This window comes from Bufo gargarizans, chromosome 1, assembly GCF_014858855.1.
Source record: "Bufo gargarizans isolate SCDJY-AF-19 chromosome 1, ASM1485885v1, whole genome shotgun sequence".
Lineage (NCBI taxonomy): Eukaryota > Metazoa > Chordata > Amphibia > Anura > Bufonidae > Bufo > Bufo gargarizans.
Genome location: NC_058080.1, coordinates 270,772,460 through 270,791,020, shown reverse-complemented (window position 1 = coordinate 270,791,020; position 18,561 = coordinate 270,772,460). Strand labels below are relative to the sequence as shown.

At 45.5% G+C, this 18,561-nt stretch overlaps 1 protein-coding gene across 1 annotated transcript in view; it reads right to left on the bottom strand.

Annotated features, from left to right (window-relative positions):
• Positions 1-18,561, bottom strand: part of RCHY1 (ring finger and CHY zinc finger domain containing 1) — a 70,206-nt gene that overhangs the window by 37,678 nt on the left and 13,967 nt on the right. Inside the window, exon 3 of the mRNA XM_044303086.1 lies at positions 10,731-10,846. Coding sequence (XP_044159021.1) covers positions 10,731-10,846 — 116 coding nt within the window. The remainder of the gene's footprint in view (positions 1-10,730; positions 10,847-18,561) is intronic.

The window sequence follows — 18,561 nt, the reverse complement described above, 5'->3', positions numbered from 1 at the left end:
ATCTAAGTTTTCACTTCGTGAAAACTCATTTCCGACAGTATATTCTAACACAGAAGCGTTCCCATGGTGATGGGGACGCTTCTAGTTAGAATACACTGCAAACTTTGTACAAGACTGCCCCCTGCTCCCTGGCAGCACCCGATCTCTTACAGGGGGATATGATAGCACAATTAACCCCTTCAGGTGCGGCACCTAAAGGGGTTAATTGTACTATCATATTCCCCTGTAAGAGATCAGGGCTGCCCGGCAGCAGGGGGCAGACCCCCCCCCCCCTCCCCAGTTTGAATATCGTTGGTGGCACAGTGTGCGCCCACCATCCCCCCCCCCCCCTTCCTCCCTCTATAGTTAAAAATCGTTGGTGGCACAGTGTGCGTCCACCATCGCCCCCCCTTCCTCCCTCTATAGTTAAAAATCGTTGGTGGCACAGTGTGCGCCCACCATCGCCCCCCCCTTCCTCCCTCTATAGTTAAAAATCGTTGGTGGCACAGTGTGCGCCCACCACCGGCCCCCCCTCTCTCTATAGTAGTAACAACCATTGGTGGCAGTGTGCGGCCTCCCATTCCCCCCCCCCACCACCACAGTAGAAGATTCATACTTACCTGCTTGCTGCTGCGATGTCTGTGACCGGCCGGGAGCTCCTCCTACTGGTAAGTGACAGTTCTTTAGCAATGCGCCGCACAGACCTTTCACTTACCAGTAGGTGGAGCTCCCGGCCGGTCACAGTCATCGCAGCAGCAAGCAGGTAAGTATGAATCTTCTACAATTGTACTATTGCTAAGTAACCATGGCAACCAGGGATGCAGTAGCTTCCTGGTTGCCATGGTTACCGATCGGAGGCCCAGCGATTAAACTGGGACTCCGATCGGAACTCCGCTGCCACCAATGATGGGGGGGGGGGGGGATGGGAGGCCGCACACTGCCACCAATGGTTGTTACTACTATAGGGAGAGGGGGGGGGGCCGATTGTGGGCGCACACTGTGCCACCAACGATTTTTAACTATACAGGGAGGAAGGGGGGGGGCGATGGTGGGCGCACACTGTGCCACCAACGATTTTTAACTATAGAGGGAGGAAGGGGGGGGGGCGATGGTGGGCGCACACTGTGCCACCAACGATATTCAAACTGGGGAGGGGGGGGGGGGGCTGCCCCCTGCTGCCTGGCAGCCCTGATCTCTTACAGTGCGGCACCTGAGGAGTTAATTGTGCTGATCGCGGCCCCCTGTAAGAGATCGGGTGCTGCCAGGCAGCAGGGGGCAGTCATGTACACAGTTTTTCAGTGTATTCTAACCTGAAGCGTCCCCATCACCATGGGAACGCCTCTGTGTTAGAATATACTGTCGGAAATGAGTTTCACGATGTAGCTCATATCCGACAGTATATTCTAACATAGAGGAGTTCCCATGGTGATGGGGACGCTTCAAGTTATGTTCGGGTGTCCGCCTGGCCGTGCGGAGGCAAGCGGATCCGTCCAGACTTATAATGTAAGTCAATGGGGACGGATCCGTTTGAAGATGACACACTGTGGCTCAATTTTCAAACGGATCCGTCCCCCATTGACTTTCAATGTAAAGTCTGGACGGATCCGTCTGAGGCTATTTTCACACTTTAGAACTGTTTTAACAATATAATGCAGACGGATCCGCTCTGAACGGAGCCACCGTCTGCATTATGAACACAAGTGTGAAAGTAAAGGGACTCCTGACTTTACATTGAAAGTCAATGAGGACGGATCCGTTTGCAATTGCACCATATTGTGTCAACGTCAAACGGATCCGTCCCCATTGACTTGCATTGTAATTCAGGACGGATCCGTTTGGCTCCGCACGGCCAGGCGGACGCCAAAACGACATTTTTTTTCATGTCCATGGATCCTCCAAAAATCAAGGAAGACCCACAGACGAAAAAACGGTCACGGATCACGGACCCACGGACCCCGTTTTTGCGGACCGTGAAAAAAAACTGTCGTGTGCATGAGGCCTTACAGAAACACCCCACATGTGGTTGTAAACTGATGTAAGGGCACAACAGTATCAAATAGGTCTACTTTGTTTGTTTCAGTTTTACATACTAAAGCATTTTTTAAAAGAAATTATGTTTTTGTGTGTCCATTTTCTGAATGCCCTTTTTTTAAATTTTCTGCCAATCGTCTTGTGCAGGGGCTTGTTTTTTGCAGGAAGAGTTAATGTTTTTATTGGTACCATTTTTGGGTACATATGATTTTTTGATCATTCATTATTACACTTTATGGGGCAAGGTGACCAAAAAAATGGGTTGTTTTAGCACAGTCTTTATTTATTTTTACAGCGTTCACCTGATCTTTCCTCAGGTGAATAGGAAGGAGCTGTCACATTGAAGTGACAAAGCAGAGAGTTATAATTATACTTACTTACTGCTGCACAGCAAGTAGGTAAACAGTAAGGAGAACACAGCAGCAATGTGAGTGCTGCATTACTTTCATACAGTGGACTGGCAGAGATGCTTTTCTGCCTTTAACCCCTTAAGGACCGAGGACGTACCGGTACGCCCTATTTCCCGAGTCCTTAAGGACCGAGGACGTACCGGTACGTCCTGACTTAAAATCAGAATTCCTGCGCCGCGGGGGTTAATCGGAACGGGATTTCGGCTGAAATCATTCAGCCGGCATCCCGTAACAACGCAGGGGGGGGGGTCATTTGACCCCCCCCCCGTGTCGGCGATCGCAGCAAATCGCAGGTCAATTCAGACCTGCGGTTTGCTGCGCTTTTTGCAGTTTCTGATCCCCGCGGTCCCTGACCGCGGGGATCAGAAACTTCAGAGTGCCTAAAATCAAGATTTCACCTTCCCCCTGCACCCCTGCACGATTTGATGGCGGCGGGTGGTGCAGGGGGGGTGTCGCAGGCGGTGGGGGCGTTGCGGGAGGCGGGCGGTGCGGCAGGCGGGATCGCGATCCCCCGCCCGCCTCCTATTGCGTAATCGTTGGTGTACAGTGGGTATACCAGGGTGCCAGCACATTGCTGGCACCCTGGTATAAACGGCTGACATCGTACGGACCGCTGTATGGAAAGAGTTAACAGTAAGAAGGAGCTCCCTCCCTCTCCGATCGGGGGGTTGCTGTGCCTTTGCAGCCCCCCGATGGGAGAGGGAGAGAGCCCCCAGACAGCCCCCCGAAGCCCCGTCCTCACCCTTCCCCGTCTGCGAAGTTGTGGCAGACGGGGAAGGTTCCCATGGCAACAGGACGCCTGCTCAGGCGTCCTGCTGTCCATGGTGCTGAACAGATCTGTGCTGAAAGCATAGATCTGTTCAGTGTAAGTAAAATACAGTGCAGAACCCTATATAGGTTCTGTACTGTATTATACAGACATCAGACCCACTGGATCTTCAAGAACCAAGTGGGTCTGGGTCAAAAAAAAAAAAAAAAAGTGAAAAAAGTTAAGATTAAAAAAAAAAAACATTTATCACTGAATAAAAATTAAAAAAATAAAATACACTACACATATTAGGTATCGCCGCGTCCGTAACGACCTGATCTATAAAACGGTCATGTTACTTTCCCCGCACGGTGAACGCCATAAAAATAAAAAAATAAAAACTATGAGAAAATTGAAATTTTGCCCACCTTACTTCCCAAAAAAGGTAATAAAAGTGATCAAAAAAGTCAAATGTACGCCAAAATAGTACCAATCAAACCGTCATCTTATCCCGCAAAAAATAAGACCCTACTCAAGATAATCGCCCAAAAACTGAAAAAACTATGGCTCTTAGACTATGGAAACACTAAAACATGATTTTTTTTTGTTTCAAAAATAAAATCATTGTGTAAAACTTACATAAATAAAAATAAAGTATACATATTAGGTATCGCCACGTCCGTATCGACCGGGTCTATAAAAATATCACATGACCTAACCCCTCAGATGACCACCGTAAAAAAAAAAAAAAAAAAGGTGTAAAAAAATTTCAATTTTTTGACATCTTACGTCACAAAAAGTGTAATAGCAGGCGATCAAAAAGTCATATGCACCCCAAAATAGTGCCAATCAAACCGTCATCTCATCCCGCCAAAAATTAGACCCTACTCAAGATAATCGCCCAAAAACTGAAAAAACTATGGCTCTTAGACTATGGAGACACTAAACAATTTTTGGGTTTTAAAAAAAAGTTATTGTATAAAACTTACATAAATAAAAAAAAATTGTATACATAGTCGGTATCGCCGCGTCCGTGACAACCTGCTCTATAAAATTACCACATGATCTAACCTGTCAGATGAATGTTGTAAATAACAAAAAAAAAACACGTGCCAAAAAAGCTATTTCTTGTTACCTTGCCGCACAAAAAGTGTAATATAGAGCAATAAAAAATCATATGTACCCTAAACTAGTACCAACAATACTGCCACCCTATTCCGTACTTTCTAAAATGGGGTCACTTTTTTGGAGTTTCTACTCTAGGGGTGCATCAGGGGGGCTTCAAATGGGACATGGTGTCAAAAAAACAGTCCAGCAAAATCTGCCTTCCAAAAACCGTATGGCATTCCTTTCCTTCTGCGCCCTGCCGTGTGCCCGTACAGCAGTTTACGACCACATATGGGGTGTTTCTGTAAACTACCGAATCAAGGCCATAAATAATGAGTTTTGTTTGGCTGTTAACCCTTGCTTTGTAACTGGAAAAAAAATATAAAAATGGAAAATCTGCCAAAAAAGTGAAATTTTGAAATTGTATCTCTATTTTCCATTAAATCTTGTGCAACACCTAAAGGGTTAACGAAGTTTGTAAAATCAGTTTTGAATACCTTGAGGGGTGTAGTTTCTTAGATGGGGTCACTTTTATGGAGTTTCTACTCTAGGGGTGCATCAGGGGGCTTCAAATGGGACATGGTGTCAAAAAAACTGTCCAGCAAAATCTGGCTTCCAAAAACCATACGGCGCACCTTTCACTCTACGCCCCGCTGTCTGGCCGTACAGTAGTTTACAGACACATATTGGGTGTTTCTGTAAACAGCAGAGTCAGGGCAATAAAGATACAGTCTTGTTTGGCTGCTAACCCTTGCTTTGTTAGTGGAAAAAATTGGTTAAAATGGAAAATTAGGCAAAAAAATGAAATTCTCAAATTTCATTCCCATCTGCCAATAACTCTTGTGCAACACCTAAAGGGTTAACGAAGTTTGTAAAATCAGTTTTGAATACCTTGAGGGGTGTAGTTTCTTAGATGGGGTCACTTTTATGGAGTTTCTACTCTAGGGGTGCATCAGGGGGCTTCAAATGGGACATGGTGTCAAAAAAAACTGTCCAGCAAAATCTGGCTTCCAAAAACCATACGGCGCCCCTTTCACTCTACGCCCCGCTGTCTGGCCGTACAGTAGTTTACAGACACATATTGGGTGTTTCTGTAAACAGCAGAGTCAGGGCAATAAAGATACAGTCTTGTTTGGCTGTTAACCCTTGCTTTGTTAGTGGAAAAAATGGGTTAAAATGGAAAATTAGGCAAAAAAATTAAATTCTCAAATTTCATCCCCATTTGCCAATAACTCTTGTGCAACACCTAAAGGGTTAACAGAGTTTGTAAAATCAGTTTTGAATACCTTGAGGGGTGTAGTTTATAGAATGGGGTCATCTTTGGGCGGTTTCTATTATGTAAGCCTCGCAAAGTGACTTCAGAGCTGTAGTGGTCCCTAAAAATTGGGTTTTTGTAAATTTCTGAAAAATTTCAAGATTTGCTTCTAAACTTCTAAGCCTTGTAACATCCCCAAAAAATAAAATATCATTCCCAAAATAATTCAAACATGAAGTAGACATATGGGGAATGTTAAGTCATCACAATTTTTGGGGGTATTACTATGTATTACAGAAGTAGAGAAACGGAAACTTTGAAATTTGCTAATTTTTCAAAATTTTTGGTAAATTAGGTATTTTATTATGCAAAAAAAATGATTTTTTTTTACTTCATTTTACCAGTGTCATGAAGTACAATATGTGACGAAAAAACAATCTCAGAATGGCCTGGATAAGTCAAAGTGTTTTAAAGTTATCAGCACTTAAAGTGACACTGGTCAGATTTGCAAAAAATGGCCTGGTCCTTAAGGTGAAAATGAGCCCGGTCCTTAAGGGGTTAAAACAGGCTTCTGAAGCGAGGATAGAAAAATAGCTAAGCCAGCCTCATATCTGCAGCTAGTTCTTTCAGGACAAAAACCCATAATTAGAGAAAAGCAGAAGAGAACAACATTTCTAGTTGCAAGGCCTTAGGGTGAATCTCTCTCTCTCTCTGGTTCGCCCAAAAGGAATCACAAAAAATGTAGTTTCGACTTAGGCTATATTCACACAACCGTAAGTGTTTTGTGGTCTGCAAATTGAGGATCCGCAAAACACGGATACTGGCCACTGCACGGACTGCACATGGGCGGCGCTATATTGAAAATACACAAGAATAGGACATGCCCTATATTTTTGTGGGCCCGTAGACAGAACCACGGATGTGGACAGCACACTGTGTGCCGTCCGCATCTTTTGCAGATCCATTGAAATGAATAGGTCTGCACCCGTTCCGCAAAATCGCAGAAAGGATGTGGACCCATTCATACGGTCGTGTAAATGGACCCTTAATCCTAACTTTTTGAGAAGTTCAGACTGAATCGGTAGAACCATTTTGCTCATCCTTAGATTATAGCTTGGTATTATCTTAGCTTTCAAATGATACAAAATATCTTAGTACAATATTCTGGGAGCAGTAAGCACTTAATTGACGTTGGGGCGGGGAGCAGAATTTAAAGTTTTATTTCCTGGTTCTTTGTAAGTGATGGCAGGAAGAAGGAACAGGGTCTGTTACTGTCTCTCCTCCTGTACTGCCTCCAGTGACCACAGGCATCCAATACAGGAACATTTCTTCATGTTATCACCCCCTAACCCAGGGGTAGGCAACCTCCGGCTCCCAGCTGTTGTGAAACTACAACTCCCAGTATGCATACTTGCTCTGCTCTTCTAAGAACTCTCATAGAAATTAATGGAGCATGCTGGGAATTGTAGTTTCACAACAGCTGGGAGACAGAGGTTGCCTACCCCTGCCCTAACCAAACATTTAATGCTCTCTGAAATTGTCACGTGTGGAAGATGAGCTGCCTCACATATAATCACCTCCTCTGCTATTTCTTGACACCATGATTCAAATAATTGCCTTCATCTGGATTGCCGACATTTTTGGACTCTCATGATCATGTAGACATTGACATAAGTTACATGGATGCACTCAACGTATAGGTTTATTTTTGAACTTGGGCTCTGACCGTGTCAGACTTTTTGCTTTGTATACAACACATGACCGCTGCAGACATTCACTGTCCTCAGCGGTCTTGTGCCATATAACGCTGAAAACAGTGCCTTGCTGCATTGATCATGTGCCAATGTGCCATATACCTGTACATCACCCTGCCGCAGCATGTGGACAAACAGTGGGAGAATGACTGGACCAGCGGCGTCGAGAACAGTGCTGGAGAAAGAGGTGAGATGTAATTATTCCTTTTATTTTAAAGCATCCGGAGCATTGTTAAAGTGACGACCCTACCTGTGATGACCATCAATCCACAAGTGACGGTGAAAAAGCAGTTATATTCATCTGAATGGGGCTGGTCCTAAATTTCTGCAAAACCCATTCAGATAAATGAGGCAGTTGCAGAAATTTCTGCAGCAAATTAGCTGTGTGTGCGAATGTACCCTTTGATAGTGATGGATGAACATCGGCCGGGACGATTCGCGAACGTGATCAAATGTTCGCGAACCGCAAGTTCACGGTGGGCCCCAATTCACTTTAATGGCAGGCGAACCTAAAAAACCTTCAGCTCATATTTGCAGCCACCAAATACTTAGTAGAAGTGTACAAACAGTCCCACAACATGGACAGTGACATACAAAATTCCATCAAAAATATGTATCTATAAATGCACTATATAGAAAGTATATTATTGGTATATAACACCTTCAATCCGTTTTGGCGGGGGCAACTGGTATATCACACCAGTATTTTTTATTTATAAGACGCACTTTTTCCCCCCAAAAGTGGGGGGAAAATGGCTGTGCGTCTTATAAAGCGGATGCTTCGCTGGCCAGCTGCGTGGAGGGAGGAGGCGGGGACACTCATGGCGGGGCCGGTGCAGTGACTCTACTCTAATACACCAGGCCCCGCAACTGTTAAATACATTCAATCCGATCTATATCTAAATGTATACCGCACTGTTCGTTACTTACTGTAGTACCGTAAGTATAGCATTAAGACGGCGCAGACCGGCAGCTCCCTCGGTCATGCGCCGCCTGCCCAGCCTGCCGCAGCTCCCTCGGTAATGCGCCGCCTGCCCAGCTTGCCGCAGCTCCCTCGGTAATGCGCCGCCTGCCGCAGCTCACTCGGTCATGTGCCACCTGCCCCGCCTGCCTGTTCATTCATAAAGTGAAATAAGCAGGCAGGCGGCGCATGAGGAGGTAGCTCATCCACAGATCCCCCCATAACAGTGCGTCATCCACAGATCCCCCATGACAGTGCGTCATCCACAGATCCCCTATAACAGTGCGTCATCCACAGATCACCATTAATTCAAAACCTACCCAAAGCACACCTTTTGGTTCAAAATATTTTTTTCTTATTTTCCTCCTCAAAAACCTAGGTGCATCTTATCAACAGGTGCGTCTTATAAAGAGAAAAATACGGTATTTGTTCCAATAGCGTTTTACCCTCTGTATAGCTGCGGTATCACAGCAGAACCGCACACAACTAATGCACAATACAAATGCACTATAATATACTTTCTAACATAGAAAGTATATTATAACATTGTACAAGGAAGGCAATCCATTAGAATATACATAAAGATAAAACGTAACCTTTAATAATGTTACTATTAAAAGATATCCCTCAAAATGAAAATAAATCAAATTATTAAAGTTAAGCAAAAAGCATAGATGTGGTCGGCAATAACAAGTGCTCGGCGGCACCAAATCAGAAACCATATGTCCTACCACAATCTGGGGGGTTCCAGTGCACATCCATGAATCCCGGAGGGAAAGCAAAAACCATCTATCCCTGGGCTAGATAATGATGTGGTATTGAAGGACAGGGTGGGCAAAGAACTGTCCCTGATATTGCCCTACAGGGGGGTGCTATTCTGGCCCTGATAGCCTAACCACAGACCACCCGCCCTGATAAGAGAGACCGCGTCCGGAACCTTACCCTATATAAAAATGGCCCTAAGCCCCTAGCCCCCTGACTTCCAGGTGATCACTATATAGATCTATGTGTTTATGACTCATTATAAAAGTATATTATAAGTATATCGCACCCCTCTGTGTATCACACCTATCGATAGAACACCTATACCGGTCCTTAGAAAGACTTTTGTGGCATTTGGTGTCCCTAACAGTCTGTCCCTGCTCCACACAGCAACCTCTCCCTACACTGGCAAAAGACTGAATGTAAAATGGCAACCAGATCAGGTCTATTCATAAGGTAGGGGGTATGTCCATGTGCTGAAACGTCTAAATTGACTGTCCTGTACCACCTGATGGATGTGTCATGGGTCAAAGTTCTTCACAATGTAAAAGAATATGGCGGGCGCGAATATCGCCATATGTTCGGCGAACCGCGAATGAGCAAAGTTCGCCGTGAAACGACCGCCGGGCGAACCGCAAGGCCATCTCTACCCTTTAATTCACTTTTTCGCAATTTTCCGCTTGAGTTGGCTAAATGCCCATAGATTTTTTTTGAGAATACTATATACTGTAGAGTTGTCTTTTTTCCTAGTCTTCAGTATGTGAAAAATGACAAAAAAAAATATTGAAATTTCAAGGTCAAACTAATTATTTTTCATAACCGCACAGTGAAACATAATTTCTAAAAGAGAATCTATATTTCTGCCCATTGCTTATTTTGATATTTTAACATGGCCTAGTTAGGATCGAGGCCAGGGCATTGACTGCGGCTGTCATCTTCCACCTGTAACTGCTGATGCCCCAGTTACAGGACAAAGGAGCCATGTCACATGACAAACATGACTGCCCTGCTATCTAGTCTGATGCACACTCGCCCAACTGCTTCTTTTCATGGTGCTCAAACATTACATCAAACTACACTTTACTCTGAAATGCCAGGCACTGTGAGAAGTGGCCACTGGCCGGCTCCCTTCAGTTTGTCTCCACCAAGCTCCATTGACAGGCTAGATGCAAATAGCCAATCCCTGGAAAAGCCTGCCTGCAATACTACTAAGCTCCTACAGCACCCAAAACGTGAGCAGATGCAGCTTCCCCAGTGATAACAGCCAATTCCTATTTTCATTCATCTCAAAATGGGTTACCCTTTAACGTGTGGCAATGTCAGCACAGAAACCATGTCTAAGGGCTCATGCACATAACTGTGTGACAAAACACGGATCCACAAAAAAATACGAATGACGGAACAAAACAGCTGGCCACTTACAGAACAGTACTATCCTTGTCCGTAATGTGGACAATAATAGGAGATGTTCCATTTTTTTTGCTTAACGGACATATGGAAACAGAATGCGTAATTTCCGTTTTCTTTGGAGACCCATTGAAAAGAATGGTTACGCATATGGTCTGCAAAAAACCCCCCAAAAAACGGAACGGACGTGGAAAGAAAATATGGTTGTGTGCATGAGCCCTAAAATAGAGCTCTACCTAGACAAGAAAACCTCATGAGAGTTCTCTCTGGTCTTGGGGTTTCATTTTCGGCGCCATGTACTTCTTTAGGGTCATACCTGCAAATCCCACAGCCATCACAGTGATACTGCTTCTTATCCTTATCATAGAGATGACATACATCGCAGTAATAGTCCCCAAAAATACTGTCACAGTGTTCACACGTCTGCTGAGCCTGAAAAGAAGCATGGAGAAAGAAATCAATTGGTGAAGCCAAAAGGTCATATCTTCTTTAACAAACCTCTTTTACTTCATGTATTCTGCCATTAGATGGGAGTACTAGAAGTGTAACTAGACAGTTATAGTATATACCGTAGGTACAATACTTCATAAATACAGTATTTCAGCTGGTAATACCCCTTGGGATTCCTTCAGTTTGACAATGTGGCCCCCAACCAGAAAAGGTTGTGCACCCCTGCTCTGAAGTGTATTGTCTCTAGCTCCTGCTCCTCCTTGGATTGTCTCTAGCTCCTGCTCATCCTTGGATTGTCTCTAGCTCCTGCTCCTCCTTGGATTGTCTCTAGCTCCTGCTCCTCCTTGGATTGTCTCTAGCTACTGCTCCTCCTTGGATTGTCTCTAGCTACTGCTCCTCCTTGGATTCTCTCTAGCTACTGCTCCTCCTTGGATTGTCTCTAGCTCCTGCTCCTCCTTGGATTGTCTCTAGCTCCTGCTTGGATTCTCTCTAGCTCCTGCTCCTCCTTGGATTCTCTCTAGCTACTGCTCCTCCTTGGATTTTCTTTTTCAGATTGACCTCATATGCTGTTTTCGCTTATCCCCCATGCTTGATTCCTGCTTCCTAGTTTGTCATGTGACTGGTGTCCCATCATGCCTTAGGGCGGTGATATATGGCCTGACATTAGCAGGACATGTGACACTAACTACGCCTCTTGTTCTTACCAATGACGCTCCAATGTAACCTACAGCAACTGAACATCAAATGGTAGCTTTGATAAATGGTGGTATTTGGGTAGAGCGATATAACAGTGACATCTGTTGGGTGGTATACATTTATATCAGTGGCACCACCCCTTTAACCGCCTCCGGACCGCCTAACGCAGGATTGCGGTCCGGAGGCGGCCTGTTTGTTGCTTTTCGACGCGCCGGCGTGTCATCTCGCAAGACGCGAGATTTCCTGTGAACGCGCACACACAGGAGCGCGCGTTCACAGGAAACGGCAGGTAAACGAGTGCATCTACAGCCTTCCAGCGGCGATCGTTCGCTGGCAGGCTGTAGATGCGATTTTTTAACCCTTAAAAGGTATATCAGATGCTGTTTTGTTAACAGAGTCTGATATACCTGCTACCTGGTCCTCTGGGGTCCCTTTTGCTTGGATCGACCACCAGAGGACACAGGCAGCTCTGTAAGTAGCACCAAACACCACTACACTACACCCCCCGTCACTTACTAACCCCTGATCACCCCATATAGACTCCCTGATCACCCCGTCATTGATCACCCCCCTGTAAGGCTCCATTCAGACATCCGTATGTGTTTTGCGGATCCGCAAAACACATACGGACGTCTGAATGGAGGCTTAGGGCTGTTTCACACGAGCGAGTCCATTGCTGGAATCACGCTCCGTGTGCGAGTGTGATCCTCCGCTCTGGACTTGCAGGAGCGCACGGCATTATCATGATTTAAAATGCTATGTGTCTCTGCATGGCCTTTTTCACAGAATCATAGTGACATAAAGCTGTCACTATGATTCTGTAGAAATAAGGTCAAGCAGAGGCACATCATGATAATGCCGTGCGCTCCTGCAAGTCCAGAGTCGAGGATCACACTCACACACGGAGCGTGATTGCAGCAATGGACTCGCTCGTGTGAAACAGCCCTAAGCCTCCATTCAGACGTTCGTATGTGGTTTTTTTTAAGGATCCGCACAATGCCAGAACTATATAGAAAATGCCTTTTCTTGTCCGCAATTGCGGACAAGAATAGGACATGTTCTATAGGCTCTACAAAAAACGCAGCGTTCGCCCGATTAGCCTGATCTTGTGCGCACACTTGCGTTTAGTCCGCCCCACTGCAGTGACAGAATTTTTTTTTTCTGATCACTGCAAAAACACCGTAAAATCGCTGCGGCGCTGCGTTTTTTGGGGCACAAGTTAGCGGAAATTGATATATATATTTTTTTTTCTTACAAAGTCTCATATTCCACTAACTTGTGCCAAAAAATAAAATCTCACATGAACTCACCATACCTCTCACGGGATCCAAATGCGTAAACATTTTTTGACATTTATATTCCAGACTTCTTCTCACGCTTTAGGGCCCCTAAAATGCTAGGGCAGTATAAATACCCCACAAGTGACCCCATTTTGGAAATAAGACACCCCAAGGTAGGGGTGGGCGATATAGGCGATATGCGATATGAATTTGGGCCACGATATGGATTTTCGCCATATCGCCTATATCGCCGGACCGCGATATGATCGCGCGCACCATGTTCTGAGCCGGCCGGCACAGCGGAGGGAGGAGGAAGGAGGAGGGAGTCCCTCCCTCCCCACTGTGCGCGGCTGCCGCTGAACACCAATGAGGACCGAGGAGGAGGAGGGGAGGGACTGTGGCCACTGCACTACCAATGAATGTGCCGGCCATATCCCTCAGGGTCCCCCTCCTCCCCCCCATCATTGGTGGCAGTTTGCAGTTCCGATCGGAGCCCCAGCAGTGTAATGCTGGGGCTCCGATCGGTTACCATGGCAGCCAGGAGTCACGCTGCTGAAGTCCTGGCTGCCATGGTATGTTAGTGAGCAGAGAGCAGCGCATTATACTCACGTGCGCTGTGGCCGGCGGTCGCTCCTTTTTCTGTCTGTGCGGCGGATAGCTAATGCTTACAGCATTAGCAATGCGCCGCACAGACCTATGAGAAGAAGGAGCGACCGGCGGCCACAGCGCACGTGAGTATAATGCGCTGCTCTCTGCTCACTAACATACCATGGCAGCCAGGACTTCAGCAGCGTGACTCCTGGCTGCCATGGTAACCGATCGGAGCCCCAGCATTACACTGCTGGGGCTCCGATCGGAACTGCAAACTGCCACCAATGGGGGGGAGGGACCCTGTGGCCACTGCCACCAATGATTAATACTGTCGAGGGAGGGAGGGGGGGTTTGCGTTACCAGAGGGGGCAGATCAGAGGTTGGGGAAGGGAGGCAGATCAGAGGCTGGGGAGAAGATCAGAGGCTGGGGAAGGGGGGCAGATCAGAGGCTGGGGAGAAGATCAGAGGCTGGGGAAGGGGGGCAGATCAGAGGCTGGGGAGAAGATCAGAGGCTGGGGAAGGGGGGCAGATCAGAGGCTGGGGGGGCAGATCAGAGGCTGGGGGGGGCAGATCAGAGGCTGGGGGGGGCAGATCAGAGGCTGGGGGGGGCAGATCAGAGGCTGGGGGGGCAGATCAGAGGCTGGGGGGGGCAGATCAGAGGCTGGGGGGGCAGATCAGAGGCTGGGGGGGGCAGATCAGAGGCTGGGGGGGCAGATCAGAGGCTGGGGGGGGCAGATCAGAGGCTGGGGGGGGCAGATCAGAGGCTGGGGGGGGGCAGATCAGAGGCTGGGGGGGGCAGATCAGAGGCTGCGGGGGGGCAGATCAGAGGCTGCCGCCATGGTCAGCTCCCTGCTGTTGTGTGCACTATGCACAGGGCAGCAGGGAGAGTGTAAAGTCCTATTCACCCTAATAGAGCTCTATTAGGGTGAATATGACAAGGGTTCTGGCCCTTAAGGAGGCCAATAGTTAATAAATAAAAAGTAAAAAATAAATAAAATTTAAACCCCCCCCCCCCCCAATATAGAAAACAATATATCGCAATATATATCGCATATCGCACATGCTTAAAATTATATCGCAATATAGATTTTAGGCCATATCGCCCACCCCTACCCCAAGGTATTCCATGAGGGGCATGGTGAGTTCCTAGAATTTTTTTTTTGGGCACAAGTTAGGGGAAAATGATTATTTTATTCATTTTCTTTCTCTTACAAAATCATTTTCCGCTAACTTGTGCCAAAAAAAAAATAATATTCTAGGAACTCGCCATACCCCTCACGGAATACCTTGGGGTGTCTTCTTTCCAAAATGGGGTCACTTGTGGGGTATTTATACTGCCCTGGCATTTTAGAGGCCCTAAAGCGTGAGAAGTCGGGAATCCAAATGCCTAAAAATGCCCTCCTAAAAGGTACTCATTGGAATTTGGGCCCCTTTGCGCATCTTGGCTGCAAAAAATGTCACATGTGGCATCGCCGTACTCAGAAGAAGTAGGGCAATGTGTTTTGGGGTGTATTTTTACATATACCCAAACTTTGTGTGAGAAATATCTCTGTCAAATGACAACTTTGTATAATAAAATGGGAAAAGTTGTCTTTTAGAGAGATATTTCTCTCACCCAGCATGGGTGTATGTAAAAAGACACCCCAAAACACATTGCCCTACTTCTTCTAAATACGGCGATACCACATGTGGGACACTTTTTTGCAGCCAAGATGCGCAAAGGGGCCCAATTTCCAATGAGTACTTTCAGGATTTCACAGGGCATTTTTACGAATTTGGATTCCAAACTACTTCTCACGCTTTAGGGTCCCTAAAATGCCAGGGCAGTATAACTACCCCACATGTGACCCCATTTTGGAAAGAAAACACCCCAAGGTATTCCGTGAGGAGTATAGTTAGTTAATGTAAAATTTTATTTTTTGTCACAAGTTAGTAGAATATGAGACTTTGTAAAAAATAAAAAAATAAAAATATTCATTTTCCGCTAACTGGTCTGGTCATTAAGGGGGTTTAAGCTAGGGGAGCTGAGGTGGTTAAATATGAAAAATTTCAGGGTTGTTAACTACTTAAGATACTATGATGTAACTGTACATCATAAACAGGCCTGCATTACTCATTCAGAACATACGTCATAATAGCATATGTTGTTCTTCTATAGTTTGTGTAGCTTCCATTGACTTTAATGGGAGCACTGGAAACAGACCACTTGGCTGGACAGAATCCCTGCATAACGGAAACCGTCCGGATCCGCTCTGCTGCCCATAGACTTCTATTATGATGGAATGCCCCTTAAAGGCTTCCATGGTGCATTCTGTCATGTTTCGTGATAACGGCATTGCCACCGAACCCGAACTTGAAAACATCACGTTCACTTATCCCTAGTCATTGATTAAAGCTATCAACGCCTCAGTTCGTAAAACCAAAACAATTTTGCATTTCGTGACAAGTTTTTGAAAACAATTAAATCTGCAGCTAAGACCGCAAACATAATTGACAGACTTGGAAATCCGCACGGCAAATCCGCAAAATGGACATGAGAACTGTCTATTCTCATACATTGTGCTGTATTACGCTTTGGTTCTTCGGAATCGGTACAGAAAAAACTTGCGTATTCTGCAATTTGTGTAGGTACCCTTCACAATGTATACTGCACAGTGTTTAGTCCTATAGAGTATGTGATCCCCAGAGTAAATGTATGAGGTCCTCTTAGAATCAGAAGGCTATGAGGACTTCTATAGGACCAGGCACTTCAGTCACAGTCTTCTGGATTTCTCATATAGAGGCCAGAGCCAGACCAGTGCCAGCTATGTAGTCAGGAGCGGTCAGCACTTTCAACCTCGTGGGACGCCCACACGGGAAGGAAGAAATCCACAATGTAGCAAAGAAATCCCAGGGGGCGTTAAATCTTTAATTAATGTATCCTTTATTTCATCTTAGTAACAATGTAACAATGGACGCGTTTTGCCCGTCCAGCCTTCATCAGCTCAGGTTAATACAATAGCTCAACATCTTAAATAGCAGTAAAAACAATCACCTGTGGTGACGTCAGACGCCCACAAAAAAGTGGGCGGTAACCAAATCGATGTCATCCGATGATCTCACACAGTATAATCTTACTATAAACAAAAGTTCTATATACTCCCAAAGGTGCATAAAGCATTAGTGGACCTCCCAGGACGCCCGATAGTGGCATCGGTCAATTCTATTTTATCTCCTTTAGCCATTGTTTTGGAAAAGGTTTTGACACCACTGGTAAAAAAAAGCATCTTTCCTTTTAGATACATCACATTTTCTGAGCATTATTAGAGAGATACGAACGGTTCCTAGGGAAAGTTGGCTTGTCACTATAGAAGTGGTCAGCCTCTACACCTGAATGGAGGCGGCATCACGCTCGTGGCAGTCAAGTACTTATAGTAACATGCAGAGAGAATTTTTTATGGAATTGTTGCGTTTGGTGCTGTTCGAAAATTACTTTATGTTCGGTGATATTTATTAACTTCAGCGGTGGGGGACCGCAATGGCCTTGAATGTGACCCCCCCCCCTATGCAAATGCTTTCATGTCATTAGTCGAAGATAACCACGTATACAAAGATCCAAGTTAAGAGAATTATGTCCTGGTGTGGAAAAGATACATTGATAGCGTGTTTTGCGTGTGGGTGGGGCCTCTCGAGCCCCTAGCGGCCTTCTTGGATAGGCTGAATGGAGTATTTACTGAGTTAAAATTTACATTCACATATGATCAGATTGAGGTGAGCTTTTTGGACACATTGATTACCAAGGATGAGGAGGGTAATCTGCATACAGATCTGTATAGGAAGGAGACACATAAGAACAGTGTGCTGCATTACACGACTGCACATCCATCTCTTTTAAAGAAAGTTATTCCTAAATCGCAGGTGCAAAGGGTGAAAAGAATTGTCTCTCACCCCCAACTGCAGGAACAGAGGATAGATGAGGTGTTGCAAAGATTTAGGATGAGGGGGTTACCCACCTCAGATATTATCAGAGGCTACCACTTCAGTACGAACAGAGAAGAACATGGGAGATTCACGTATCGCATTTATCCATAAATATCATCCTTAGGCCTCATGCACACGGCCGTGTTCCGTGGCCGAGAGCGGTCTGTGGTAACACGGCCTGGATTCCTGTTGAGAGCAGGAGCGCACAGCATCATTGGTTGCTATGACGCTGTGCGCCTCTACACTACATTAATACACTTTTATAGTGACGCCGTGCGCTCCTGCTCTCAACGGGAATCCAGGCTGTGTTACCACGGACCGCTCTCGGCAGCGGAACACGGCCGTGTGCATGAGGCCTTATAATGGAAAATTTGATGGCGTTATACGCAAACATTGGCCATTGTTGGGTAAAGCCGAATGCACACTGAGATTCCAGGTGCTGGAACAAGTGAAGCGACACAGGAGAGGGGGTGACATTAAGGCACAATTGTTACGGAGAGAAGCCTATTGGATCCATACGCTGGGCACATTACAGCCCAGAGGACTGAACAGGGAATATGAGATTACGCATATGTAAATTATGTTGCCATTAAATCTTTTTGCAGACGCTGCAAGCTGAGCGGTATTGTTTTAATCATTTATTTATAGTAAGGTTATACTGTGTGAGATCATTGGATGACATCGATTTGGTTACCGCCCACTTTTTTGTGGGCGTCTGACGTCACCACAGGTGATTATTTTTACTGCTATTTAACCACTTCAGCCCCGCTAGGTGAAACCCCCTTCATGACCAGAGCACTTTTTACACTTCGGCACTACACTACTTTCACCGTTTATCGCTCGGTCATGCAACTTATCATACAAATGAATTTGACCTCCTTTTCTTCTCACTAATAGAGCTTTCATTTGGTGGTATTTCATTGCTGCTGGCATTTTTACTTTTTTTGTTATTAATCAAAATGTAACGATTTTTTTGCAAAAAAATGACATTTTTCACTTTCAGCTGTAAAATTTTGCAAAAAAAAACGACATCCATATATAAATTTTTCGACAAATTTATTGTTCTACATGTCTTTGATAAAAAAAAAATGTTTGGGCAAAAAAAAAATGGTTTGGGTAAAAGTTATAGCATTTACAAACTATGGTACAAAAATGTGAATTTCCGCTTTT